General features: G+C 41.2%; 1 protein-coding gene across 1 annotated transcript in view; it reads right to left on the bottom strand.

The window, feature by feature from the left end:
• Window positions 1-1393: 1393 nt before the first annotated feature.
• Window positions 1394-27981, bottom strand: part of LOC124620356 (chymotrypsin-1-like) — a 51806-nt gene continuing 25218 nt past the window's right edge. The window contains exons 3-6 of the mRNA XM_047147064.1: window positions 12680-12818; window positions 10500-10616; window positions 8047-8196; window positions 1394-1568 (exon numbers count right to left, since the gene is read on the bottom strand). Coding sequence (XP_047003020.1) covers window positions 1431-1568; window positions 8047-8196; window positions 10500-10616; window positions 12680-12818 — 544 coding nt within the window. The 3' untranslated portion in view covers window positions 1394-1430. The remainder of the gene's footprint in view (window positions 1569-8046; window positions 8197-10499; window positions 10617-12679; window positions 12819-27981) is intronic.

The raw sequence follows: 27981 nt of genomic DNA, 5'->3' as shown, positions 1-27981 counted from the left end.
GTTTGTGACAATGAAACTGTAAGTGGCTGATGAAAGTGAAATCAAGCAGATGCTAGATAAAATAGAATAGATACCACAAAAGCAACACTTCGTGTGGTTAATGGAGCCCATGTTGTGTTTGGCGTAACATTTAAACCTAAAAAGAAACACTTTCTTTCACAAGAATGTGTATACACATCTGTAAGTAGCTGTTATTCGTCTCTTGTAATTCTCGATGATCTTTCAGTTTCCCGGACACTTCTTCACTGCAAAGTAGTAATTGTTTTGAGTTGTAACATCAAATGTGTAAACAAATTCCTTTAAATGATGGCATGCAAGACATCCGTGAAACCTAGAAAACAAAAATACGGGGAGCCTCTGAGTATTCACTAGGCACCATATCGCACATGTAACCAACGAAACACAGCGGGACGGAAATGTGAAGCCTTATCGCCAAGACCAATCATATTTAAGACTGGTGATGGTTCTATGCAGAGAGTGCGACATTATGTAACAACCACCTCTACAGTTTACGTGTAGAGATACATGACTTTCATTAATACACGTACGAATAACATTAGTGAGATTAGTCATATGAGTCTATTGTTAAACCATGTACGGAAGGTATAATTTTTAAATGCTTTGAACCTTATGTATCACAAACCTGAAACATGCTCCCTCTTCTAAAACAGGTGGATGGCAGTGATGTGGGTCCGTGATTTTATAGATCCTTTCTCTTTTCTATTCAGCCGTTCTTTTTCTCCTCGTTTCTGTTTTTTAGTATCCCTGTTGCATGTTTTGGTTTTTAATCTATGTTGCTTGATTTCAGTGCCCTAATACCAGGCAGTAACTGTATCCTACTCCCAGTACAGCTGACGTCGTGTCTTTGAGGTGCGAGAAAGGTCGGCATATCTCCTCCGTCGTAGTCACTACAGACTTCACACATTATTGCGCCGGAATGTATATAACATAACATATATGTATCGTAACATTCGGTAGATTGAACTGGGGTTGGGTTTCAAAGTGGAGCTCTACCGACTCAACCATTCAAACTCTCTCAGAAGTTTCAGTCTGCCAAAGTACATTCCACTACGCTTCAAATGTTCAATCTGCCGGTATACATTGCAGAGTGAAAGAATCAGGCAAGGAAGTACCATTCTTCTCTGTTGTTCACCGCAACATACAGCTACCTGGAATAGACTCGATGCTTTCCTTGAAACAGCAAGGGATCATCTTGTAGTCCCCGTCGGTCACATAGTTTCAATTTCATCCAAACTAGGAGGAATTACAGGATATACAATAGAAGATGCCATGAACCCGAAAAATGATTGGGACAACTTATAATGTAAAGAAGCTGTTAATTATTAAGACAGTCAATGAAAAACGATATAAATGAAACACTCTTCACGACGCCTATGTTTCTGCTTCATTTAATTATCGAAAGCGATCAACTATTGCGAGTTTTCTTTGATCCAGTCGACAAACACGGGGACCCTGGTGTAGACGCTCGGCGATTGGAAACAGTAGCGACTGAACGAAACCAGACCCACAAGCTGCTCGTTCACGTATAGAGGTCCCCCAGAATCACCCTGCAAACATATCATCGTATTACAAAATGGAAATAAAAGACAAAAATCTTGAGTCTAATTCGAATCATATGAGCGCAGCAACACAATGCATATTAAGTGCGTGGCGGCGATTCTTCTAATGTTATGAAACCTAGAACGCCAAGATATATTCATTACCTATTATGGAGCGGTGTTCACACTCAGATAGAAATTTTTATCAAATATCGCTGTCCCTTTCGACTGTTCATATTCAAGCTTAGTCCTCTTCCAAGAGGAATTCTGCTACAAATTTCGTGCTATAGCACATATCAGAACATAAAAAAGCCGTATACATGTTGTTGGATATTTTGAAATTTTTGTTTACATTTAAGCACACTCCTCTTATGCTGTTTTTACTAGATAATGCGCAAAGATCGAAGGTGCAGATGTGGAAATGATAAATAATTTTTAAAGTCGGAAAGAAGAATAGTGTATTTTAAACTGCAGTATTTTTCTTTGCATACCGAAATATACGGTTGCCGAGCTGTCAGTACTGTAAAAAATTTAAATAACCATAGACTAAGTTATAGACAGATAAGAAAGAGAATGAAAACATACAGTAGTCGTTGTAACTGAAGTAGCCAACTTGTTATAAGGAAGGTACTGTTCGAACTGAAGAAAGGCTTACTGTGTGAGTGGCTCGATTGGTGTTTGACGGGCACATCCTCGTACATTATAATGGTGTATAAGAAACGATCAGCCTCGAATGCGGTAATGAAACCAACCTTTAGCTAGATTTCAGCCCAAATAATTGAGCTTTCATCAGAAGACATACATGAATCTATAATTTGTCTAAGAGGGCGTGGTCTATAACAGCCTGAAGAAGGCTCAATTATTTGGGCTGATATCTAGGTAAAGGTTGGTTTCATTACCGCAATCGAGGCTGATAGTTTCTTATATATTAGATTTTCATGATTGCTGACTGTGCTGCAATGTCGAAAATACAAAAATTATAATGGTGAATGCTCAACAGTCTGCCCCAATTAAGCGTAATAGGACCTCTGTTGCTCTCAGTACACATAAAGACTTGTCAGTCAAGATCAAGAAGAGTTCCTTTCGTTGAAAACTGACATTCTGAGACCGTGACTCTACATAAATAGTAGGTTGAGTCCTTCGAAGGAGATAAACTACCACAAAAGTCCCAAAAACATCAGAGAACAATGCCTCACATCAGGCACTTACGCAGTTAGCACAAAAGACGGGAGAAAGCAGAATAAAATATGTCTACAATTTTTATAGATCATATCCTACAAAATAAATAATCTGTTTAAAAAAAAAAAGTGCTTCCACACAACCAGAAACTTTAGAAGGCAGCCATTAATAACTTAAAGAATAACAAGCCCCATAGGAAAGATCGGGTATGTGTAAACTCAGTTGCCAAAATTGTCGTTCCTACTGTATGGGACAATCTAGGAGAAGCTTAGAGATTCGGTTCAAAGAACATTTTCAGTCAATAAGGTTAAACAAATCATCATCATCTGCATTTGCAATGTATACAACTTATAAGTGACATGAAGACCACATCCAAATACTACACCACGCTTAGAAACGTAGGAATGAACATACATAAAAGCCAGTTACCACAGCATCTCCTCAGTGAACAGACGGAACTAGGTACCAACTTTCAATCGCCTACTTCCTACTTTTCAACGTACAGAAACACTACGCCCTTTGGAAACAACATGCAGTCAGTAATCCAAAATAAACACTTCACAATAATATAGCAGCCTCTTCAATCGCATCTTAATACAAATGTTAACTTTACTTAACATTTGAACGTTCAGTTATATGTCAATATAATTTCTACTGTTGTATATGTATTTGTTTCTCGCTACTTATTTGGTTCCCTCTTATACCACAGAATTTACATAATATTAATTAAGAAACATGTTCTAAGAAACAGGTTGCTACATTTGATGACTTTACTTATAATTAATGCTCATTGAATGATAAATGCTTGTAATGTAACGTTTATTCTTTGTAAACATTCTCGCAAGTGCACGCATGTGTGAAAGTGTTTGTGTTTGTGTATATGTACGTGTGTGTGTGTGTGTGTGTGTGTGTGTGTGTGTGTGTGTGTGTGTGTGTGTATGTGTATATGTATGTGTGTGTGTGTGTGTGTGTGTGTGTGTGTGTGTGTGTGTGTGTTGTTGTTGTTGTTGTTGTTGTTGTTGTTGTGTATCGTCACTGAATGATCATAGGAAATGCTGGGAAAGAATACAGGATAATGGTTACAACAAAGACAAAAAACCCGACAGTTGCTGGTTACATGGTTAGAGTAAACATCTACATAACGTCACGCCGTATAAACATTTATAGGTCTGTACAAGAGCAGTTATTAAATTTTGTGTACACGTAGAATAAGTATTATAATAAGGGAAAAGAAGATTTAGAAGAGTTGGAAGTATTCTGACAAAGTGTAGTGCTTCCGTGAAGAAAAATACGTAAAAGACAATATTGCGACCGTTTTTACAGTATTGTTGCGTCTGGAAGCCATGTAAAGTAAGCATTACAGCAGAGACTCTACGAAATAAAAGACGCAGTGGTTGGACAGAGAATTTTAGGGAACTTAAATGGAAACCATGGAAAAAGGGTTATGTAGTTATTCCTGTTATGTATATTTAGAGAATCAGTTAGCTAAAGACTTCTCGAACATTCTGCGGCCACCGTCGTGCATGTAGTATAGGAATCACGAGAATAAGAGACATCAGGTCACTCACATAAGCACCTGCGGACTCGGAGTAGCGTCCTTGGCGTCATGGGTACCGGGTTCTAAGCCAGTAACAGCTTTAATTCTGAATATGAACCATCAGCAATGGTGGCCGGAGACATCCAACATAAGAAGAAACCGTCGTACTTCTAACGGCCTTGTCAGAGACAGCGGGGGAGCGGACAAAGTTTCACGGCACCGTCTCACTTTTGGAGTCGGAAACTGCCTCTAAAAGGCGGAAGGATCAGAAAGGATTGGAAAGCACTGAATTAGAGATACATAATGCGTATCAACAGGATTATGGCCTGTAATTGGAAAGTGTGATGATAATAATTTCATTGGCATAAGATTCCGGAATAGTCCCCCATTCGGTTCCCCAGAAAGACCATAAGAAAAAGACTGAATAACCAACCAAAGAGTAACGTTATACGTGTCGCGGAGTGGAATGTCAGAATTTTCAACTTAGAAGGAAAGCTAGAAAATTTAAAAATGCAAATTCTAAGGCTCGGCCTAGAGGTAATGGGCATAAGTGAAGTGAAATTGAAAGAAGAAAAGAATATCTGGTCAGGAGAGTATAGCTAAATACAAACAGTAGCAGAAAATTGTATGATGGAATAGGAGTTTTGTTTGAATACGAACATACGGTAAAGAGTGAGTTACTATGAGCAGTTCGGTAGTTGGTTTATTCTCATCAAAATCGACAGAAAATCAACACTGACAATAATAGTTCAGATGTACCTGCCGACATCGCAAGCAGAAGATGAAGAGATAGAGAAAGTATATGAGGATACTCAACGGCTAATTCAATATGTTAAGAGAGATGAAAATCTAATAGTCATGGCGGATTGGAACGCGGTTTCAGGGGGAGCAGCAGAAGAAATCTCTATGGGAGAATACAAGCTTGGTGGTAGGAATGAGAGAGCAAAATGACTAACTGGGTTACGCAATTAATTTCAGTTAGTAACAGCGAATGCTCTGTTCAAGAATAACAAGAGGAGGTATGTTTGGAAAATATCCGTACATACGGGAATAGTCCATTTACGTTACGGTTAGGCAGAGATTCCTAAATCGGATATTGGATTGTAAAGAGTACCTAGGACCAGATATATACACACATCCCAACATAGTTATGATTAAGAGTAGGCAGAAGTTTAAGAGATTAGTTAAGAAGAATCAGTGCACAAAGAAGTGGGACCGAAAACAATAAGAAATTAAAAGATATGCTTGAAGTTCTCTGAGGTTACAGATACTGGAATAGTGAATAGTTCAGTAGGCAGTTCAGTTGAACAGAAATTGATGTCTTTACAAAGGGCAATCACGGACGTTGGGAACAAAAACTTAGGTACACGGAAGATAACTACCGTAGAAACTGTCGGTAACGAAAAAAAAAATACTTCAGTTGATCCACGAAAGAAAGAAGTACAAAAACTACAGGAATGTAAGAAACAGAACAAGCAGGAAGGGTAAGGGGAAATGGTTACTTTAACAATGTGAAGAAATCGAAAAACAAATGGCCGTCGGAATGACTAAGTCAAAATATAGAAGAGTCAAAGAAATCTTCCGTGAAATTAAACGTACGGGCGGTAACGTTAGGATTGCTATGGGAATACCAGTTTTAAAAGCAGCATAGATAACGGATAGGTGGATAGAGTACACTGAAGGCCTCTGTGAGGGGAGGACTTGGCTGATCACGTGACAGGAGAAGAAACAGATGACGACAGGAAGGAGATAGTGTATACGCTATTTTAATGGGAATTTAAGAGCTTTGGACGACTTAACGTCAAATAGGGCAGAAGGGATATGTAACACTCCATCGGAATTTCTATAATCATGGAAGGAATTGGCAACAAGGTGACTACTAACATTGGCGTGTAGCATGCATGAGACTGGCGATATACCGTCGGACTTACCATCATCCACACAGTTCCAAAAACAGTAAGAGACGAATAATCTCGCGATCAGCCTAACAGCTCGTCTATCTATGTTTTGACAAAAATAACGAACAGAAGAATGGAAGACTAAATTGAGGGTCCGTTAGTTGACGATCGGTTTGGCTTTAGAAAAGGTAGAGGCAGCAGAAACACAGTTCTGACGTTCCGGACGATAATGGAACCAAGACTGAAGAAAAATCGAGACATGTTCAAAGAATTTGTTGACAAATTCTGAGAAAAATAGAGGTAAGCTGTAGGGAAAGACAGATAATACACAATCTGTACAAGAACCAATAGGGAACAATATTGAAGACTAAGAACGAAGTGCTACATTGAAAAGGGTATAAGGGAGGGATTTAGTCATCCTCCCACCACCCCTATTGTTTAATCTTTGCGTCAAACAAACAATGAAAGAAATGAAAGGGAGTTTCAAGAATGGGATGAAAATTCAAGGTGAAAGGATGTCAGTGATAAGATTCGATGATGACATTCTTATAGCTAGTTAAAGTGAAGAAGTACTACAGGATGTGTTGAATGGAATGGTATAATGAGTACAGAATGTGAACTGAGATTAATCGAAGAATGATGGAAGTAATGAGAAGTTGCAGAAATGAGAACAGCGAGAAACTTTATACGATAAATGGGAATCACGAAGCAGGCGAAGCCACGGCATTCTTCTACCTAGACATCAAAGTAACGCATGATGGACGGAGCAAATACCACAGGCAAGAGAAGTCTGTTAGTATCAAACACAAGACTTCATTTAAAGACTAAATTTCTAAGATTGTACGTTTGGAGCACAGCATTGTATGGTAATTAAATAGGGACTGTTTGAAAACAGAAACACAAGGGAGTCGACGCGTTTGAGACATTTTGCTACAGAAGAAGGTTGAAAATGAGATGCAATGGAGGGTAAGGAATGATGGCGAGGAATAGAATATATGGAAAACACTGGCAAGAAGAAGGGACAGGATGATACGACTTCCGTCAATACATCACGGTATAGCCAGCATGGTACTAGAGGGAGCCGCAGAGGGTAGAAACTCTAGGGATAGACAGTAGAGGATAACAGAGATTGAAATACATTCTGAAAAAGATTGAGGACGTAAGTTGGATGTGCTGCTCTGAGAGGAACAGTTTGTCGCAGGAGACAAATTCGTGGCAGTTCGCATCAAACAAGTCGGACGACTGATGAGAAAAAGAAAAAAAAATACAGAATTTATATGTGAATGTATATGTGTACTGTTTTAGAAAAACGTATTGTGGAGGCTAGTATTGAAAGGGTTATGAATTTATTTTATGGTTGATGTTGAAGGATGAAATGGGAGGTGAGGAAAGGTAACAACTAAATAAAAACCTGGTTAGTTAAAGCCATGTAATGGTAATGTAAGTGCTTATATGTTCGTACTTAACATCCAACCATTTACACACACATGCGCATCTAGGCACACAGAAATGAACACACACACACACACACACACACACACACACACACACACACAAAAGAATATAAACATACAATATACATAACTAGCAAAAAAGTTCTAACATTTTCTTGGAGTTGTGCCAGATATCGGTTTTATTTCCTCATTTCTGCTTTTTTTCGCTGAACTTTCTTTTTTCGTATCTCCAGAGTGAATTAGACGTACTGTAAGTAAGAGAGATGACAGAAAGTCTTGAACTGTTTCCAGCTATGATTATTTAATTTTAACAAACTTCAGTAGAACAGCTGCTAGTATAGACAGCAAATATGGGTCTCAGTTTTCAAAAACGTTGATTTGTATAACTGTGAAAGTAAACATAATTGAAATTTACTTACCCCACAAATCCCGGAATAACGGTCTGCTGCGCAAATGTGCTCTGGTAGGATTCTATTAAATTTGTATTCTTTCTGACATTCCGTGTTGTTGACGACGGTTAAGTTTGTTTTCTGAAGCCATGGCGCCAGCGTTTCGTTCCCATATTCATACTGCAAAAAAAATTTAATATTTAAGGTCTGCATATAAATATGAAATGTGTTAGAGGAATTCTGATCATACGTTGACTTGGAAGTCGAAGACTGCGTTTTTTAGGTAAAAAATTGGCCTTTTTAGCTCAATACACATTGGAACAACGAAGTCAGTAGATTTCCCCACTGAAGTGAAGTTCCAGAAATACTGCAAAATACGTAGCTACAGTTGTCATAAAGTAATTACTGGACCCAAAGTAGTGGCAGCCACAAGCTCTTTAAATTCAAACAGTGGTCGACTTCCGGTTAACTGTATGGATATTATGAAAGTTCGTATTTCAAATCCCTCAACATTTCAGTTACCAAGATGTCTTTGTGCCCATGTTCGTTGTCCTTATGAAATATGTGTCTTTAGAATTCAGACCACTTTTCATTTTTTTTTTCGTCCAATTGATTCGGAATACTTCTATTCATTGTTTTTTTCCTTGCCAGAAAACTTCAGCTCCTTGGTGCAGGGTCATTGGCTCCCGTCCTGCTTAGTCTGCTGTTTCTTGTTTCATCAACAGGGATAAACATACATACATTTCCAGTTCATTTTCCTTTAGTGAAATTCCACTAAAGGCGCGCCCTACATTAATAAAAGATGCTTGTAGTTAACCTTCATGTGAGATGATTGTGACTCATTTATTGTCTCAGATATTTCATTACAATTTCAGTCATTCAATATCGTACTGTGCATTGTACCGATTTTCTCATCCCTGACAGCAGTTACGAAATATGCAACAAGTGGAACATCTTTAGGAAAATGACTAACACTTTTGAGTTCAGAAGGACAATATATGTTCTGGAAATGAAACAACAGATTCTTCATAAGATTTCAGCAGTTTAGTTTGGTATTCCTACAACCAACTTACTTTTGTGCTTGTTTATATACTTCTGGAAATACGCATAAAACAATCAGTCAAGAGAAACCTCTTTTATAATGCGATGTGGAAATGTGTTTTCCACAAATTTTATATTTGTCATTTCGTAGAAGAATAAGTAAATAAAAATTTTATACTTATATCTTGCTTAAAATTATCCTTGGCAGGATACCACTTCACATGCATACCCATGCCTTATCAATAACAGAAAGAAAATATCACTGATATCAGCATTATATCTGTGCTGTTTGAACAACTCTTCATCTTACCTTTGTATGAATAAAAATCACAAAAATAATATAAAGCTGAATAAATCAAACAATTATAGTTACGAAGGGAATATTCTTTCAGGAACTATTGTGTCTACACATCATCAGTCTCTATAGTTAAATATATGGAATACAAACACACAATAAACAGGAATAAAAAAAAAGAACTTCCAGAACTTAAATGTTTCACTGTATCTCGTGAAGTTATATGACTGAACCATGCTGTTTCAGGTCTAAGATATAGAGTGATAAATAGAGAGCTATTGATCAACCAATACCAGGTGGTGCTATGTAAAATTTACATGTTTCATCGATTCAGAGGTGTAAACAACCTTACAACTCAGTAGTCTTAGCAACTAAGCGAACAGCAATGACGACTTTTTGGGACCAGTAATACATCTTGCGGAAGAATTTCAGAGTAGTCTTCATATCGAACACTTATCTTTCAGTCTGTTAAACACAGTCTCATGTCATACATTAAAGTTGAACGATATCTTATCTTTCGTCTATCAGAAAATCGAAAAACGAAATACCACATAGAAAAGATCTTTCAAAACATTGAAGAGATCAACTTACATTGTAAAATTAGTTTAAAATTTTTGATGGAATAAAAGATTGAAGGTATTAAAAAAATAATTACTAGTTTTGCAGAGTATTTCCATTTCATTATCCAAATTTCAAAGAAAAAATGAGGTGAAAACAATGGATATAATTTGAAAGTTTTGTACCTGGGTTTTATGTTTGAAATCTATTTTTCTTTGAAATATTGGAACATATTTGAAAACTTTTTGCTGAAATGATGAAAACCTTCGAAATTACTGTTGAAAATACTTGTTAAAATGATGGAAAGTACTTAAAGAATGTTAAAAATACTTAAAATACTTGTTTCATTTCTGTGGTCATACGCTAGAATATAACCGTAAGCTCTGGGTAATTTTTCCAAAAAATTTAAAAAAAATCGTGAAATTCTGAGGAATTTACAAGGACTTTTGTTTATTCGAAAGAGTGAATTAGAACAAACATTTATACTTTACTCTAGAAGATCAGAGAGTGTCATATGGCAACAAATCTTTCTTCCATTGTTACCAGTCTAGCTGGAGTCACCTTCCTGGTAAACTGTGGCTATGCTTACCGACAGGTAGCCCCATCCAGCGGCGACAGCATTCGCCCCATCCTCCACCTCCTGGCCCTGCACTGGCAGCGTCACAGTAGAGATGGTTACTCCATCCACAGGTAACGGAGAAGACACCTGTACATGTGCAAGATCAACGCTATAGTCAACTGTGTATGGAAAACAGTACAATCCACAGCATAGGAAATTTACAAGTATGTTGTGGCTATATATTAATTGGAAACTTCATGTCTTTTATAATCTTTCATACAATGAAAATTACCACGTTCTCAAAGAGAGGAAAATAACTTTTTTTATCATTTTCGGATGTTCTGAGAGGGAACCCCTAACCAAATACAACAGATATTTAGACACTGTTTCACTTTCAAGAGATGCACTCAAGTGGAATAGAAGAGCTGTACTTCATAATTTATACTTTATCTTACCTGCAGTAATGGGTCTCCTGAACTGCAGCTTAATTAATAAAACGAAATGAATGTAAACATCATCCTTGATAAAACAGTAATTAAATGTCAGGCACATGTGTCCAGCAAAATTTTCCGAATTTTAGCCAAGACGTCAGAGAAATTTAGGAAGAATTGCAGCTAATCCAGTAAATTTCAGTTGCACTGAATTCAACCACAGTTCTCTAAAGTAAGTACCATGTGCTTCAAGTGTTTCATTAAACTTTACTTCGTTTGATTGCTCACGTTTTTAATGTCTTAGTTTAATCTAGGTTCTCTTTCTTCCACTCACGCAATACTGATTCTTCAGATTTTTCCTTTTCCTCCAATTTTGTAATGGCAAATTTCTCTAGCAACATTACTTCATTTTTATAATGTAAATAGATTAACAGTATTAATTTACCAATTGAAGTTGTTCTATGAGTTAGATCGAGCAGAATTTATCTCTTCAGGCATAATCCAACCTTTTTACATATAAATGTAACAGTTACTCTCGTCTAAATTTTCTACACCTTCCAAATAATTGCTCCACTAAACATATTTTAACAATCCTTGAAAATACTACATAACAGCTTTTCTACAGTTTTGTTTCTGTTAATTTTTCTGTATTTAACAAAGTGGTAGAGAGTAAAATCAAATATTTAGGGTATATTTCCCATTATATTCTATGAAAGGTAAAATATGAATTCTTTGCTTGGTGTTAGCATGCAGAACTGCAAAAATTGCGGAATTTATGGTTTTTTTTACTGTCTCTACTGAAATACTAAATTTCTTTTAATTCTAAGTAAAATTCTAAAATTTGGTGAAACTGTGTTTACAAATTGTTGTACACAATATATTTATAAATTTTTTACCTTTTTTTTATAAAAATCTAAATGTTCTGAAATTTTGTTTAATAAATTTGGTTTTCTCAGACTCCGATAATTTTGTAGTATACTAAATTTTTATGTAGAAATGTTTATGAAATTCCATGAAATTCTAGTTAACAATTGGGGAAATTTGTCTGCCACAATTTTAGACTACTAGCCAGAGAGAGAATGACTGTGGGATAACCACAGAAAAAAGGTGCTTGATGAACCTGTTTTCTCATCACTCCAATGATCTCGCACCCATCACTTTAGATGCGAATAGTCGTTCTTTTACCACTGGGGAAATTTTGAAACAAATTTGTATTGTTTCTTCTCCAACATTAGCTGCGACAGTACAAATACGAGTATGTCTGTGTGCACGCGTTCTGTAACAGCTCTGTTGATACAGAATAACTGATCGAACATGTGTCATTTAGAAAAGGAAAGGCACTAAATGTAATCAATTTTGGAAGTAGGAGGAAGACTGAATGAGTTTAACGATGATCATTACAAAAGGCCACATTGATTGTGTGCAGAAAAGAAAGAGATGTCGGCCATGAAGTTAACGATTAACGCGAGCAGTTTATGGAAGCCATTGAACACTAAATGTGAATGACTTGATGGCAGTTTCAATAAACATCCTATCAGATGTATGTCCAACGAGAAATGTTATAGGAGATGTGAAAGGGGGATCCACACTCCATTATTTCAATAGTCAGAAGTAACTAACCATAAACTGACGAGACTTAAAATTGGCTTTTGCATTATGATCTCGAAACAGTGAGTGATCTGCGACATTTCTCCTGCAGTATGCCATATGTGAATACAATAACGGAATGTAAAGAATTGTATGAAATCCATCATATTTGGTGCATATTTGTAAACTCACCCTCAGCAATGCTATATCTGCAGATGAGCCCACTAGACCAGTATAGTTCACATGTACGATGTTCTGCTCCACTTGGTGGATGGATCCTCCACTGGTCTGTGAGTTTGTGCCAGCCAGTATGTACTGCTGAGACGGTACGCTGGAAATAATCGTTAATTGTCAGGACGAGATATCTGCCAGCACACTGCCCTTACATATGCACTAATAAGACGAACTGTCCGTCACAAGTGATTGTGACGATTCGCAAGCTGCAAGCTGCAATTACTGACTTTTTGTAAGGAAATACGGAGAGTTAACGTGTGACGAGTCTGATACGTAAGTTTCGATTCCTCCCACGAGCAGCTTCACTGGCTCAAGGTGGTACACATCCTTGTCGCACTCGAGGGCGCACTTCGCGGCCTGGCATAGTTTTAAGCAGCGCACAAACGGGGACGGAGGTAGTGTTTTGACTTTGGAGAAGGAAGCGGAGTGTACGATGGTTAGTGAAGGTAGCCTGTGCTTGACGGGGTCACGTGCTGATTTCAACGCCTGAGGCGGACAGGCAGCGAGGGGCAGGCAGTCTTCTAACTGCCGCTGACCGGAACAACACACGCTGCGATGCTGAAATCATACGACCCACAACGAAAAGTTACAAATTACAGTATTTTCTGGTGAATTTAAAGGCAGTAGTAGGAAAGCAGAGATGCTGCCACCACCTAATGGTCTGATAAATATGAGTATCACACATGGTGTGCTGCAACACACTATGCGTTTCACAGAAAATATGGAAGCACCATAATTATTTGATTTTTAAAGTTCCAGTCCGCGACAAGTTGTCGTAAATTGTAGGACAAATCAAGAGAATAATGCAAATAGTCTAGCTTCAAACAAATCTGTCAAAATTCCATAGAACAGCGGTCCAAAACAAAGTCAATTAAACAGCCAAGACACGAAAGTATGGTGAAAGAGAGGTAGAGCCTTTGGCACAGTAGGCTTGGAAGTACCTGGCAGCCGCCTGGCGGCCGGGTTTTCTCACCGATTTGACATCAGTGGCTAGGCCAATATAACCACCCTAGTACCTCTTACCGTCCACCGGCTCAGACGCTGCTAGTTTAGTCGTAGGGTATCGACCTTGAATCGGGGCCCGGTCGATATCGTGATACGGGAAGGGAAGAGGTGTGGCGTGGAGGGGGGGGGGGGGGGGGAGGGGGCAAGCCAGCCAAATGTTCGCAGGCCATCTCAACGTGTGGTATCACCGTTCCCAGCGGAGCTGGAACTGGTTTTCCGGTCCCGGGATTCATGCTCTCAATCAGTGGTGCCAGAGGTGCAAAAATGTCCGTTTCCACGAGCTTGCAGCTCCAACGGTATGTTAAGTTATACCAAGACAGCTTTGGGGGCAGTGGTGTTTGTGTCGAGACAGAAGCAGGTAGGTGTGCAGCCAGCTGGTTGGGATGAGGCTTGCAGCTCTTCCCGCATCTACATTTTAAAGGTCCGGACGAATTACACAGCTTCGCCGTTGGTGGCTGGGTGGAACGACGCTACTATAAAGTGCACTATTACATTACGAGAGCCGGAATCACGAAACATTCTGAGTCAACATTGAGGCCCGTTGCCCGAAAGAATTGTTTCTAGAGTTTTTACAAAGACGAATATTTCTGCAGGACTGTTTACTGTCTCCTTTGCTGGAGCGCCTCTACATCTACATCTACATACATTCTCCGCAATCCACCATATGGTGCGTGGCGGAGGGTACCTCGTACCACAACTAGCATCTTCTCTCCCTGTTCCACTACCAAACAGAACGAGGGAAAAATGACTGCCTATATGCTGCTGTACGAGCCCTAACCTCTCTTGTCTTATCTTTGTGGTCGTTCCGCGAAATATAAGTTGGTGGCAGTAAAATTGTACTGCAGTCAGCTTCAAATGCTGGTTCTCTAAAATTCCTCAGTAGCAATTCACGAAAAGAACGCCTCCTTTCCTCTAGAGACTCCCACCCGAGTTCCTGAAGCATTTTCGTAACACTCGCGTGATGATCAAACCTACCAGTAACAAATCTAGCAGCCCACCTCTGAACTGCTTCTATGTCCTCCCTCAATCCGACCTGATAGGGATCCCAAACGCTCGAGCAGTACTCGAGAATATGTCGTATTAGTGTTTTATAAGCGGTCTCCTTTACAGGTGAACCACATCTTCCCAAAATTCTACCAATGAAACGAAGACGACTATCCGCCTTCCCCACAACTGCCATTACATGCTTGTCCCATTTCATATCGCTCTGCAATGTTACGCCCAAATATTTAACCGACGTGACTGTGTCAAGCGCTACACTACTAATGGAGTATTCAAACATTACGGGATTCTTTTTCTTATTCATCTGCATTAATTTACATTTATCTATATTTAGAGTTAGCTGCCATTCCCTACTCCAATCACAAACCCTGTCCAAGTCATCTTGTGTCCTCCTACAGTCACTCAACGACGACACCTTCCCGGACACCACAGCATCATCAGCAAAGAGCCGCACATTGCTATCCACGATATCCAAAAGATCATGTATGTAGATAGAAAACAACAACGGACCTACCACACTTCCCTGGGGCACTCCAGATGATATCCTCACCTCCAATGAAAACTCACCATCGAGGACAACGTACTGGGTTCTATTACTTAAGAAGTCTTCGAGCCACTCACATATTTGGGAACCAATCCCATATGCTTGTTCCTTAGTTAGGAGACTGCAAGGCGGCACCGAGTCAAACCCTTTCCGGAAGTCAAGGAATATGGCATCCGTCTGATACCCTTCATCCATGGTTCGGAAGATATCCTGTGAAAAAAGGGCGAGTTGCGTTTCGCAGGAGCGATGCTTTCTAAAGCCGTGCTGATGCATGGACAGCAACTTCTATATCTCAAGGAATTTCATTATATTCGAACTGAGAATGTGTTCGATAATCCTGCAACAAACCGATGTTAAGGATATTGGTCTGTAATTTTGAGGATCCGTCCTTCTACCATTCTTATATACAGGCGTCACCTGCGCTTTTTATCAGTCGCTCGGGACTTTACGTTGGGCAAGAGATTCGCAATAAATGCAAGCTAAGTAAGGAGCCAATGCAGTAGAGCACTCTCTGTAAAACCGAAGTGGAATCCCATCAGGACCTGGCGATTTATTTATTTTCAACCCTCCATGGGTGCTGCGATTTCGCCAAGCTTGGAATTCTTGCAGGGGTGCTGGTCGCACTGACGTGCAAGTCTTGCAGGAGTAGCTGTCCTCTCGATGTCCTGCAAGATGGTGGGTGCCAGGCATGTCACCTTGTTACCGCCTTCATGCGTGTCATCACGCAGTGGACACCGTGCATGAGATTTGTGACATGCTCATGATGTGACAGCGAAAAGATCATTCGGCAGTTATCGCTTTTTGATGTCAGCATCACTGCTCCATGTACCATGAGGATCCTCATTTTTAGGGAAAAAAATTTCTTGGAGTTGCCGAAGGAAGTTTGGGTGGTTGGCACTAGGAAAAAATGGTTGTTTCAAATGGCTCTGAGCGCTATGGGACTTAACATCTGATGTCATCAGTCCCCTAGAACTTAGAACTACTTAATCCTAACTAATCTAAGCACATAACACACATCCATGCCCGAGGCAGGATTCGAACCTGATACCGTAGCGGTCGCGCGGTTCCTGACTGAAGCGCCTAGAACCGCTCGGCCACTCCGGCCAGCCACAAGGAAAATCATTGTTAATTATGTCTCATAATGTGAGGATAAGGTCTTCAGCTGTATCCTTCATAACAGATGCAGTGTTAGAAAATTCTTCTAAGTGGTTTCGGGAAGTCTTTTTTTTCTAAGCAAAGTGTTTCTCGAGAGCCGGGTGTGAGATCTGATCCCACAGGTGTTCTCGATAGGGCCACGGCGTTAGTATATTGAGCTGTTGCCCGGTGTTGTAACAGCTGATGAAGTTAGTTTAATGTTGTTGGCATTGTGTAATTGTTCCGGAAGGCGTTTCTTTGGGCAGAACAAGAAAATTAACAGTTAGTTTTAAGACGACATTTTGTGCTGTGAAGCAAACTGTGATGATTAGTGCTTTTTTTCGATCTGTCAATAACTGATGACCTAAAGAACAATTTAGACGGGTATGGGTTGGGCAGATTAGGTTTCTGATGAGTCAGAGGTCACCAGGCGAGGGACTTAGTTCAGATAATGTTTTAAATAGTGAAAAGGTACCTGACATTGCCGTGAGGATTCATATTTTGCAGTGTTCTTGCTTAGATAATTTAGATGTCTGGTATTCTGTACGACAATTGGCATCAATAATAATAATTATTTTGCCAAGAAATTACTGAAAGTATTTGAAGTTCGTAGGCAACTGGGCTTTTTCTATGGCTTCCGCACGTTGCTGCGTCGGCTGAAGTCCTTTACAACTCAAAATATGTCCTAAGTACTCCACTTACTCTTGAACGAATTTGCGCTTTTGTAGGCTGCAACTTAGTTCATTGTCTTGTAGTGTCTGGAACAGCAGACGTCTTTCTTAGTCTCGCATATATCATCCAAATAAGTGCCTGTCTTCTGAACGTTCTGAATCAGCTTCTCTAAAAAATGTCGTAAAACTGCTGGAGCACTAGCAATTCTGAGAGAGGCAGCCCATTGTATCTGAAGTGTTGGTGGCCATGAATGGGCGTTTAAAGGCATTTGCAAATAAGTTTGTGATAAACCAATATTAGACAACGCTGATAGTCTTGTCATGACCACTTCTGGACTTGAAACAGGATCGACGCCAATTTCTGATTCTGCATTTATAGTTGATTTTAAGTGACCACAAGCAGGTAGGGAGCCATTTGGTTTTTGTACCACTACCAGTTATTTTCTTAGTTGTCTGGATGTCACAGGTGTGGGAATGTGTTGCTGCACCAGAAGGTCTAATTCGAACTTCAGGCCATCTCTTAACGTTGCTGTCACTAATCTAGTTCTGAAGTACCGAGGTGCTGCAGATGCTTTAACTTAATGTGAGCTATATAATTATAAGCACACGTTAAGACTGGTGAAAATAAATAGGAAAATTTGTTGCACAGTGAACCAAGATTACTGAATGGTAAAGCTGCTAATACGATGTTAACGTTGTCTATTATTTTAAAACTGAAAGATGAAAACGCGTTCAACTCAAAAATGTTTTGTGCATGACTTGAATGTACAGCCAAGAAAGTAACTGGACAACTGATGTTTTTGTACAATGCCGTTATTGTGCATTTATCCTACAAAGCTGTGTGGAGCTTGCTGTAGGATTGCAACCTTTGCGATGTCTGCTGAAGAAACAGAGAACCGATCTGAGGGTAGTTTTCCTCAGTCTGTGAAAGGGTTCTGCTATTTTTATAACCTATTTGGGCTTCTGCTGCGTTGTCAATGCTGTGCGGCTTTTGCGAACTGCTGATGCTTGTCCTTCTGCACAGCACTACGTATAGAACGTTTCCCTACTGCGGGAATGACTGCGCTTATGTTTAACAAAACAAATTGGGCAACGTCCTGCTATTCTTATAACGATTCTGGGCAGGATGAAGTACTCGACGCTGCTGATTTATTGTTTGGGCTTTGTGCCTAAATCGATGCTAAGGATTGATGAACTTTGTCCGCCTCAGTAGCTGCGCGGTCGGCGCCGCACATTGCTCACCGAAGTAGCCTGGGTTCGATTTCTGGGCGAATAATAGATTTTCTCTGTTCGGGGACTGAGTGTTGTGTTGTTACGTTCGTATCGTCATAACTGACGTTCCACTGTTGAGACGGGTGTATGCGAACGTCCCGAAAGTCAGAAGATAAAAAAAGAGAATTTGAAGAATCTGTAAGTGGGGGATGTTGATAGCAGACACCAGGCAATATATGATGGCTGGTAAGACGAGTTTAATTGTGAAGGGATGTTTACAAATCAAGGGAATTGTTGGAGAGTTTCCTTAGGAGGTGGGGATGAAGGTCATCGATATTTTAGCCACCGACTGTATTTTGCACCGGAGGGCGTTGATAGGGGGCATGATGGTAGTGACATATGATGAGCCCAAGATGGAAGTGGGTAGTATGGGAAAGACGGAATCGTTAGATCAGCAGTTAGCTCTTTTAAATGAATTTACGAACCGTAAGATCAAGGTCAGTGTGTGCGGAGTTTCCGGATGTTTTAACGGAGATACTGGGGATTCCACGACTGCTAGAGTACTGGACCGAATTAGTGGATAATGTTCCAGCCAACAAACCATCTCAGAGATAAGCACATCCGAGGATGAAGGCATTAAAGGAACACTTGCAAAGGGAGTAGAAAGTGTAATTCGACCATATAAATCCTCACAAGCTGACCTTGGATCCTATATGAAAGTGCGAGCACAGTCCTTTATTGGATTACCTGGATTACCGTGAATCAAACAAAAAAGGTGATATTGACATCAGTACCGTTACTGGATTTGTAACCATGTTTCATATGGTTTAAGAGAGTGCAGTATTTACCGTATTAGCCCTTAACCAGAGGTACAAATAAGTATCTTCGGAGGTGTCTTGAAAACCGGTTACTGCATTCATAAAGGACTGGAACTTATTTGAGGTCAATCGTGTACGGATCGGATTGGTGACATAGGCGGTAGTTCCTTCCCAGTTCATGGATGCCGTGTTTTTTAATGTAAGATTTAAGTATGTTTACCATTGTCTTGGTGATCGGGTGGTCTACAGTAGATTGATCCCGGAACAAATACAGCACTTGCGGGAGGTGTTCGAGCGGTTAAGGAAGACCGGACCGTCAGTAAATCCTCAGAACGTAGATTTTGTATGTTCTGTGAATTTCCTACGACATATGGTTTTAGGGGAATGAATCTGTAGTGTAATGTTTCCGTAAGGTGAGGTTCAACAACCGTACAGTAGCTACTAAAACGCATTTTAACCATCAGCTGTTTATTTGTATCATTAGTCATCTGTTAACTTTGGTTATTAACCATCATTCAAGATGTAGTGTACAACAGATTACCGTTAGTTAAAAGCATCCCATATTTTTCTGAAGCTGAACAACACAGTAGTTATCCACAGAAATTGCACAAAAACAAAATTTTTTCGGGTCTTTGTGCAATTTCACTGGATAATATCGACATTGATCTGCTTCAAAGGAATAATGGATCCTTTAAACTAATCTGTTGTACCCTTCATCCTGGATGATAGTTAATGACCGAAATCGGTAGATGACTAACGGGAAAAATAACGAGCTGAAGGATAAAATGCATTTAATAAAATAATTTGTGTTGACCCGGAGAAAGTGCACGCCATAAATCAATTGCTGTTAACTGCAGAATATGAGGTAAGTTGCCAGGTTTTCCAGGTTTGTCAGGATATCAATTTTCTTTCAGAAATTTACTATGGTTTTGCACAAAATGAAGCTCTCCTTAATGAACTACTTAGAATGGGATGTGAATTTCTGTGGAGACCTACGCACGAAGATAAGCTTATGGCCTTAAACAAGCGATAATATCCGCATCAGTACTGCAGAAATTTCACAGGTAAACCGTTACAGATCCGTCATACATCCTGATCCCTCTCCATGTGATTTCCATACTTTTGGAGCCATGAAGAAAGACAGTCGTTGCCGACGAGATAAATGTGTTAACAGTTATGGCAAATTCTTTGGAAATAGTAAACAATTTAACTAATTTTTTCCCATGTGTCTCTTTGATATTTTATTGACACCCCCCCCCCCCTTAACCTTGTTGTTAGTTTCAGTGATATAGATGGATATGTCCACAAAATGTACTGCGAATGGGTTAGTAGCGGAGTGCCGCTATCATTTTGTGAGCAAATCTGTCAGTATGTGTGAAGGAGTATTCCAGCAATCGCTTGTAGTTGGTGAATGCATTGTGGTGTCATTTCAGTTATAGCTACCGAGCTGTTGAATTTTTGCGAGACAGGCCAGGTGCACTCGGCGAAACCCTCCAACGCAGCATAATGCACAGCACAGGCATGGGGAATTCTGCAGCAATGTGTTTCAGTCGTGTTGCCAAGAACATGACGAGGGGTGGCTTCAAAAAATGGTTCAAATGGCTCTGAGCACTATGGGACTTAACTTCTAACGTCATCAGTCCCCTTGAACTTAGAGCTAATTAAACATAACTAACCTAAGGACATCAAACACATCCATGCCCGAGGCGGGATTCGAGCCTGCGACCGTAGAGGTCGCGCGGTTCCAGACTGTAGCGCCTAGAACCGCTTGGCCACCCCGGCCGGCGACGGGGGGAGGCGCCATGATATAAGAGACGCTTTGCTATCTTATGTACAGGGTGAAAAGTATTTTAACCGACAAACTCTGAGAGGTTGTAGGGGACATCAAAACAAATATTTTTCCCTAATGTCATTTTTTCCTATGAGGATTATTTAAACCGGTGGAGGCCGCATTGCGATCTTCTGTTGTTAGAGGGCGAATTATGCTCTTCATTGTAGGCACCTGCTGTCCACCAGTGTAGTAGTGTATTGTCTCTGTTTACTAATGTAGTGATACACCTGGAGTGAGTACACTGATATGGTTGGTGCGTAATACGTAGCGAATCACAACGTACGAGCTGCACAGTGGGTTTATCAACAACAATATCCTACTCGCCGTATCCCGCATCATACGACCTTAGCTGCTGTGTACCAACGTCTGCGTGAGACTGGGTCATTTAGCAGATTACCTGGACAGGAACGCCGTCGCACGGTAAGAAGGCTGCAATTTGAGGAGCTGTCTTCCAGCACATGGAGCGGGATCCTTCAATTAGCACTTGTGCAATTGGACGTAGCATAGGGATGAATCAGACGAATGTAAGAACAGTCCTTCGAGAGCAATTGTTACGTCCATTTCACTTACAGCGTGTCCACAACCTGGAACCAGTTCATTATCCACCCAGAGCACAGTTTTCGCAGTGGTACCTGGAACAGTGTGCAATGCATCTACATTTCCATCCTCTGTGTTGTTTACCGATGAAGCAACGTTCGGGTGTGATGGAGTCTTCAACACGCACAACTCGCATGTTTGGAGTGAGGATAACCCACATGCCACAGTTACTAGCGCCCATCCAGTGCGGTTCTTCGTTAATGTGTGCGTCGGTGTTGATGGGAACTGTTTAATTGGGCCGTATCTGCTACCTAGGCCATTAAATGGCAGGCACTATTACAATTTTCTCGCCAGAGCATTGGTAGAATTGCTGGAAGATGTTCCGCTCTCTACAAGAAAACATGGCAGGGTGTCGGCACATTTCAGTCGTCGTGTGCGTCGATTCGTGGACCGACGGTTCCCAGAAACGTGGATTGGCAGAGGTATTCCTGAACCATGGCCTGCTCGATCTGGACTTTTTTGTGTGAGGAGAGATGCGCAACCTTGTTTACGCAACTCCTGTTGCATCAGAAGAGGATCATGGTGCCCGGATAGTAGCAGCAGTAGGAACAATTCAGGATACTCCTGGGGTTTTTGCCCGTGTCAGACAGAACATGTTCCGATGGTGTAACCTTTGTTTACGTGTCAATGGAGGCATTTTTGAAAATCTACTGTAACTGAAATTGGGTTGTGTTGATGTGTGGTCTCTTGGTCATAAAAAAATGGAAAAGTGTTTGTTGCTTTAATTAATTTGCCGCCAGATAAATTTTCCTCTGCCGGTTTAAATACTCCTCATAGGAAAAAATGATATTAGGAAAAAATATTTCTTTTGATGACCCGTACAACCTTCCAGAATTTGTCGGTTTAAATACTTTTCACCCTGTAAATAGCTGTCATTTTCGTAGCAGCTTAAGCGGAAGTCCAGCGATCTACCCTTACGTGGGTGCTGTGCCGCACGAGGCGACCACACAGAGCTGCCGGCTTTCTGCAATATGTCTGCCCCCCCCCCCCCCCCACGACTTAGTGCCGCAGTACAGCGGGCCTCCCTGGCTCACTCCAGCAGCAGCCGTACTCCTTCTCAGGAGGTAATGGGTCGCATCCCACCCACAGCAGGCGACTTCCATCACCGGAGTCGACGCACCTCCGCACTGCACACCAGCGACCCCTGGGACACATCCACCATAGATCTGGCTTCTACAGCGATACTGTCGACCACCTATGTGCGCCGTTGATGCCAGATATTTGTGGCTCAACTCACACAACAGGATCACTTGACACCTGCTGGGTACAGACACCAGCAAAACTGGGCGTGCGCGTTTCAACAAGCTGGGCGTGAGCTAGCTGACACCTCGCCGGCCTTCTGGCTATGTTCTCATGCAGTGGTGGCGTGGTCGCTACCCTGCACCGACGCAGCGCTAATGTACGAGTACAGAGTGAAGTAATAATTTTGACAGCTACATTTTTCTGGGTCTCCACTGCCATGCCGCCGCGCCTCAAACCTCCGCCACGCCCCATCCTGAAATTGTAGCCACCCACTGTTCCCACGGTGGCTACAGTACTAAAGAAGTAATAAATTAAAACGTCAAATTTTTAAATTCTCTCAATAATTATATGAAAAACTAAAAATAAAAGGTTTGGTGTTTCGGAACCTGTTAGACTTCCAACATAAAATAGCATTCGGCTGACTGGGACAATGTTTTAATCTTTTAGTAATAGAGATTTAAGATTCAGAGGAAGCAGTCAAACCCCGCAGCAGAGCAAGGAAAATGCCAAATCCATCCCAATTGCTATGGACACTCCTACAAAATAGTTACAAAGAGATTACTATTTCTGAATCTTCTACGTAAATTTGACTCACACGAATAATGGAAACCCATTTTCATGGAAATTCTAAAAATTATTTTCCGCTATAGCGGATATACTCTCCAAAAATATCGCCATCTTTGTGTTGAGACGCTGAAATATAAGGCAGAGATGAAAGTTGTGGTGAAAGTTATGGCCTTACCTGGTGACTGGGGTTCACAGATCCAACTTGCGGACATCAAAAACACAATGTGGTGCATTTAATGGCTGCAGTCGATCCGAGGTCTAGTATTCCGATATTCACTTGCGCTGACAATTTTTTGCAACTATGTGCACTGTAAGTGTTGATAAATCAAGATACGTTTTTGTAGCACAACCCTCAAAAGGCGCTCACAGTTACAATTGCCATTACCTATGCTTTTCCATTGTTTACAACCTACATTATTTTCATCGGTATATTGTACGTACTGCAGGTCTATATGACTTTCCATAACACAATTTCACTCCAAAGAGACGCTTCAAGAGATGTGACGTTACAGAAGTAATTGCAAACATGTAATTAATGATAGAATTAAGCTCTTTAAAGGACAGCGCTATTTTATTTTATATTATTATTAACTTAAAAGAGTTCTGCTATTTCATATTAAATTCATTTGAATATATATTACTAATGTGGCAATCAGACTTTAATCTAGTATTATTATAACAAACATGTCTCCCATATTATGAAAATAAATGAAATCTATACGATATTTAACTCTCGCAACACCATGGAGGGCTACCTTATGCCTATCTTTGGAAAGTACTACAGTCTCTTACTTTATGTTTTAACATTTTGAAAAAAATATTTATCTTCATTAAGACATTCTCCTATAAGGTTCCACATATGTTTCAAATTTTTCAGTTACACGTAACCTAAAAACTTAAGTCTCAATAGCTGATGTCACATTCACCAATGGATATCTTATCAAATATTTCCAGATTCAAGGATTTACACTCCTGGAAATGGAAAAAAGAACACATTGACACCGGTGTGTCAGACCCACCATACTTGCTCCGGCCACTGCGAGAGGGCTGTACAAGCAATGATCACACGCACGGCACAGCGGACACACCAGGAACCGCGGTGTTGGCCGTCGAATGGCGCTAGCGGCGCAGCATTTGTGCACCGGCGCCGTCAGTGTCAGCCAGTTTGCCGTGGCATACGGAGCTCCATCGCAGTCTTTAACACTGGTAGCATGCCGCGACAGCGTGGACGTGAACCGTATGTGCAGTTGACGGACTTTGAGCGAGGGCGTATAGTGGGCATGCGGGAGGCCGGGTGGACGTACCGCCGAATTGCTCAACACGTGGGGCGTGAGGTCTACACAGTACATCGATGTTGTCGCCAGTGGTCGGCGGAAGGTACACGTGCCCGTCGACCTGGGACCGGACCGCAGCGACGCACGGATGCACGCCAAGACCGTAGGATCCTACGCAGTGCCGTAGGGGACCGCACCGCCACTTCCCCGCAAATTAGGGACACTGTTGCTCCTGGGGTATCGGCGAGGACCATTCGCAACCGTCTCCATGAAGCTGGGCTACGGTCCCGCACACCGTTAGGCCGTCTTCCGCTCACGCCCCAACATCGTGCAGCCCGCCTCCAGTGGTGTCGCGACAGGCGTGAATGGAGGGACCAATGGAGACGTGTCGTCTTCAGCGATGAGAGTCGCTTCTGCCTTGGTGCCAATGATGGTCGTATGCGTGTTTGGCGCCGTGCAGGTGAGCGCCACAATCAGGGCTGCATACGACCGAGGCACACAGGGCCAACACCCGGCATCATGGTGTCGGGAGCGATCTCCTACACTGGCCGTACACCACTGGTGATCGTCGAGGGGACACTGAATAGTGCACGGTACATCCAAACCGTCATCGAACCCATCGTTCTACCATTCCTAGACCGGCAAGGGAACTTGCTGTTCCAACAGGACAATGCACGTCCGCATGTATCCCGTGCCACCCAACGTGCTCTAGAAGGTGTAAGTCAACTACCCTGGCCAGCAAGATCTCCGGATCTGTCCCCCATTGAGCATGTTTGGGACTGGATGAAGCGTCGTCTCACGCGGTCTGCACGTCCAGCACGAACGCTGGTCCAGCTGAGGCGCCAGGTGGAAATGGCATGGCAAGCCGTTCCACAGGACTACATCCAGCATCTCTACGATCGTCTCCATGGGAGAATAGCAGCCTGCATTGCTGCGAAAGGTGGATATACACTGTACTAGTGCCGACATTGTGCATGCTCTGTTGCCTGTGTCTATGTGCCTGTGGTTCTGTCAGTGTGATCATGTGATGTATCTGACCCCTGGAATGTGTCAATAAAGTTTCCCCTTCCTCGGACAATGAATTCACGGTGTTCTTATTTCAATTTCCAGGAGTGTACTTATCCACCGATATTTCTTTAAAAGGAATGTCGAGAGTAAAAATCAGCAAATATGAAAGAAATTACCATTTCTTTAATGTCTTGCGTTTGTCATGAAGTCATTACCACACGATATTGAAGGTGCACTGTTATTGCTATCAGGGTGCTAAAAGCTATTTTTCAGGTTCTGGACGCTACTTACACATCATTAGTTCTTTAAAAAGTATGTTGTGAATATGTTTCAACAACAATTAACGAATTTCTTTTTTTTCTTATTGGTATAAAGTACCCTTCCCGTCTGGTAATGTGTGTAATGGAAAACGCCTTACTATTGCTAGTGTTAAGAAATACTGATAATCGAAGTGCTAAATGTCTCAGCTTAAAGGAGTTTTCGAACTAATTCGAAAAGTCATCTCACAGTTTGCGAGACTGTAATTTTTCTGAAGTTATGGATCATTTCATATTAGGATTTATAGTTTAGTAATATTAAGTCAATTGATGCGTTTGAATTACAGTTTTATGTTTAAAAAATGGTATCATGTCTTCTAGCGTGTGCTGAATAAAGGTTAATTTTCAAAACCGTAGTTTAATTGACTTTTAATACGTCAGAATGGCATCCTATGTTATGTCATGTTGTTATTGTGATCGTCAGTCCAGAGACTGGTTGCAAAAAAATGGCTCTGAGCACTATGGGACTCAACTGCTGTGGTCATAAGTCCCCTAGAACTTAAAACTACTTAAACCTAACTAACCTAAGGACACACATCCATGCCCGAGGCAGGATTCGAACCTGCGACCGTAGCGGTCGTGCGGTTCCAGACTGTAGCGCCTTTAACCGCTCGGCCACTTCGGCCGGCGACTGGTTGCATGCAAGTCTCCATGCTACTCTATACTGTGCATCTCCAAGTAACTACTGCAGCCTACATCCTTCTGAATCTTCTTAGTCTATTCATCTCTTGGGCTCCCTCTACGATTTTTCCCCTCCACGCTTCCCTCCAGTACTAAATTGGTAATCCCTTGATGCTCCAGAACGTGTCCTACCAACCAATCCCTTCTGTGCACAAATTACCCTTCTCCCTAATTCCGATCAGTACCTCCTCATTAGTCACATGATCCACCCATCTAACCGTCAGCATTCTTCTGCAGCAGCACATTTTGAAAGCCTCTATTCTCTTCTTGTCCCAACTATTTATCGTCCATGTTTCATTTCCATACATGGCTGGACTCAATACAAATACTTTCAGAAAGGACTCCGTGACATTTATGTCTACATTCAACGTTAACAAATTTCTCTTCTTCAGAAACGCTTTCCTGCATTTTACATCCTCTCTACTTCGACTATCATCAATTTCTTTGCTCCCCAAATAGCAACACTCATGAACTACTCTAAGTGCCTCATTCCCTAATCTAATTCCCTCGGCATCACCTGATTTAATTCGTCTACAATCCGTCTCGTACAACTTTGGAACTAGCCGAACGAGTTGGTCCCTCAACCAAGCTGGTTATGGTCTTTAGTTGTCGATTCTGAAAGCATGGCAGTAAAACAGAGGGTATCGTATTATATGGGTTTCAATATTCGAAATATGGTTTTATTACAGGAAATCTAAAATACAATTTCGGAAGGATTGTATCGCATTAATGGAGCCATCAGGCAGTCAGTTGCCTTTGTCATAAATATGTCTGATGTATGAATATAAATGAAATGCACTTCAATTTTTTTTTTTTTTTTTAGGTTAGAGAGTTTTTTGTTAGGTGTTGTGACTGACCGTATCGATAACGAGCAATGTCATGAAATTATATTTTAAATTATAAGAAATGTATTTTTCCGTTCAAATGGTTCATATGGCTCTGAGCACTATGGGACTTGACATCTGAGGTCATCAGTCCCCTAGAACTTAGAACTACTTAAACCTAACTAACCTAGAGACATCACACACATCCATGCCCGAGGCAGAGCCGGCCGAAGTGGCCGTGCGGTTAAAGGCGCTGCAGTCTGGAACCGCAAGACCGCTACGGTCGCAGGTTCGAATCCTGCCTCGGGCATGGATGTTTGTGATGTCCTTAGGTTAGTTAGGTTTAACTAGTTCTAAGTTCTAGGGGACTAATGACCTCAGCAGTTGAGTCCCATAGTGCTCAGAGCCATTTTTTGCCCGAGGCAGGACTCGAACCTGCGACCGTAGCAGTCGCGCGGTTCCGGACTGACGCGCCTAGAACCGCTTGGCCACCGCGGCCGGCTATTTTTCCGTGTGTACAGTCTTGTAAGAGC

The sequence above is a fragment of the Schistocerca americana genome, chromosome 1, assembly GCF_021461395.2.
Source record: "Schistocerca americana isolate TAMUIC-IGC-003095 chromosome 1, iqSchAmer2.1, whole genome shotgun sequence".
Classification (NCBI taxonomy): Eukaryota; Metazoa; Arthropoda; class Insecta; order Orthoptera; family Acrididae; genus Schistocerca; species Schistocerca americana.
The sequence above is the reverse complement of the archived record's forward strand: the minus strand, read 5'-3'. Positions and strand labels throughout refer to the sequence as shown.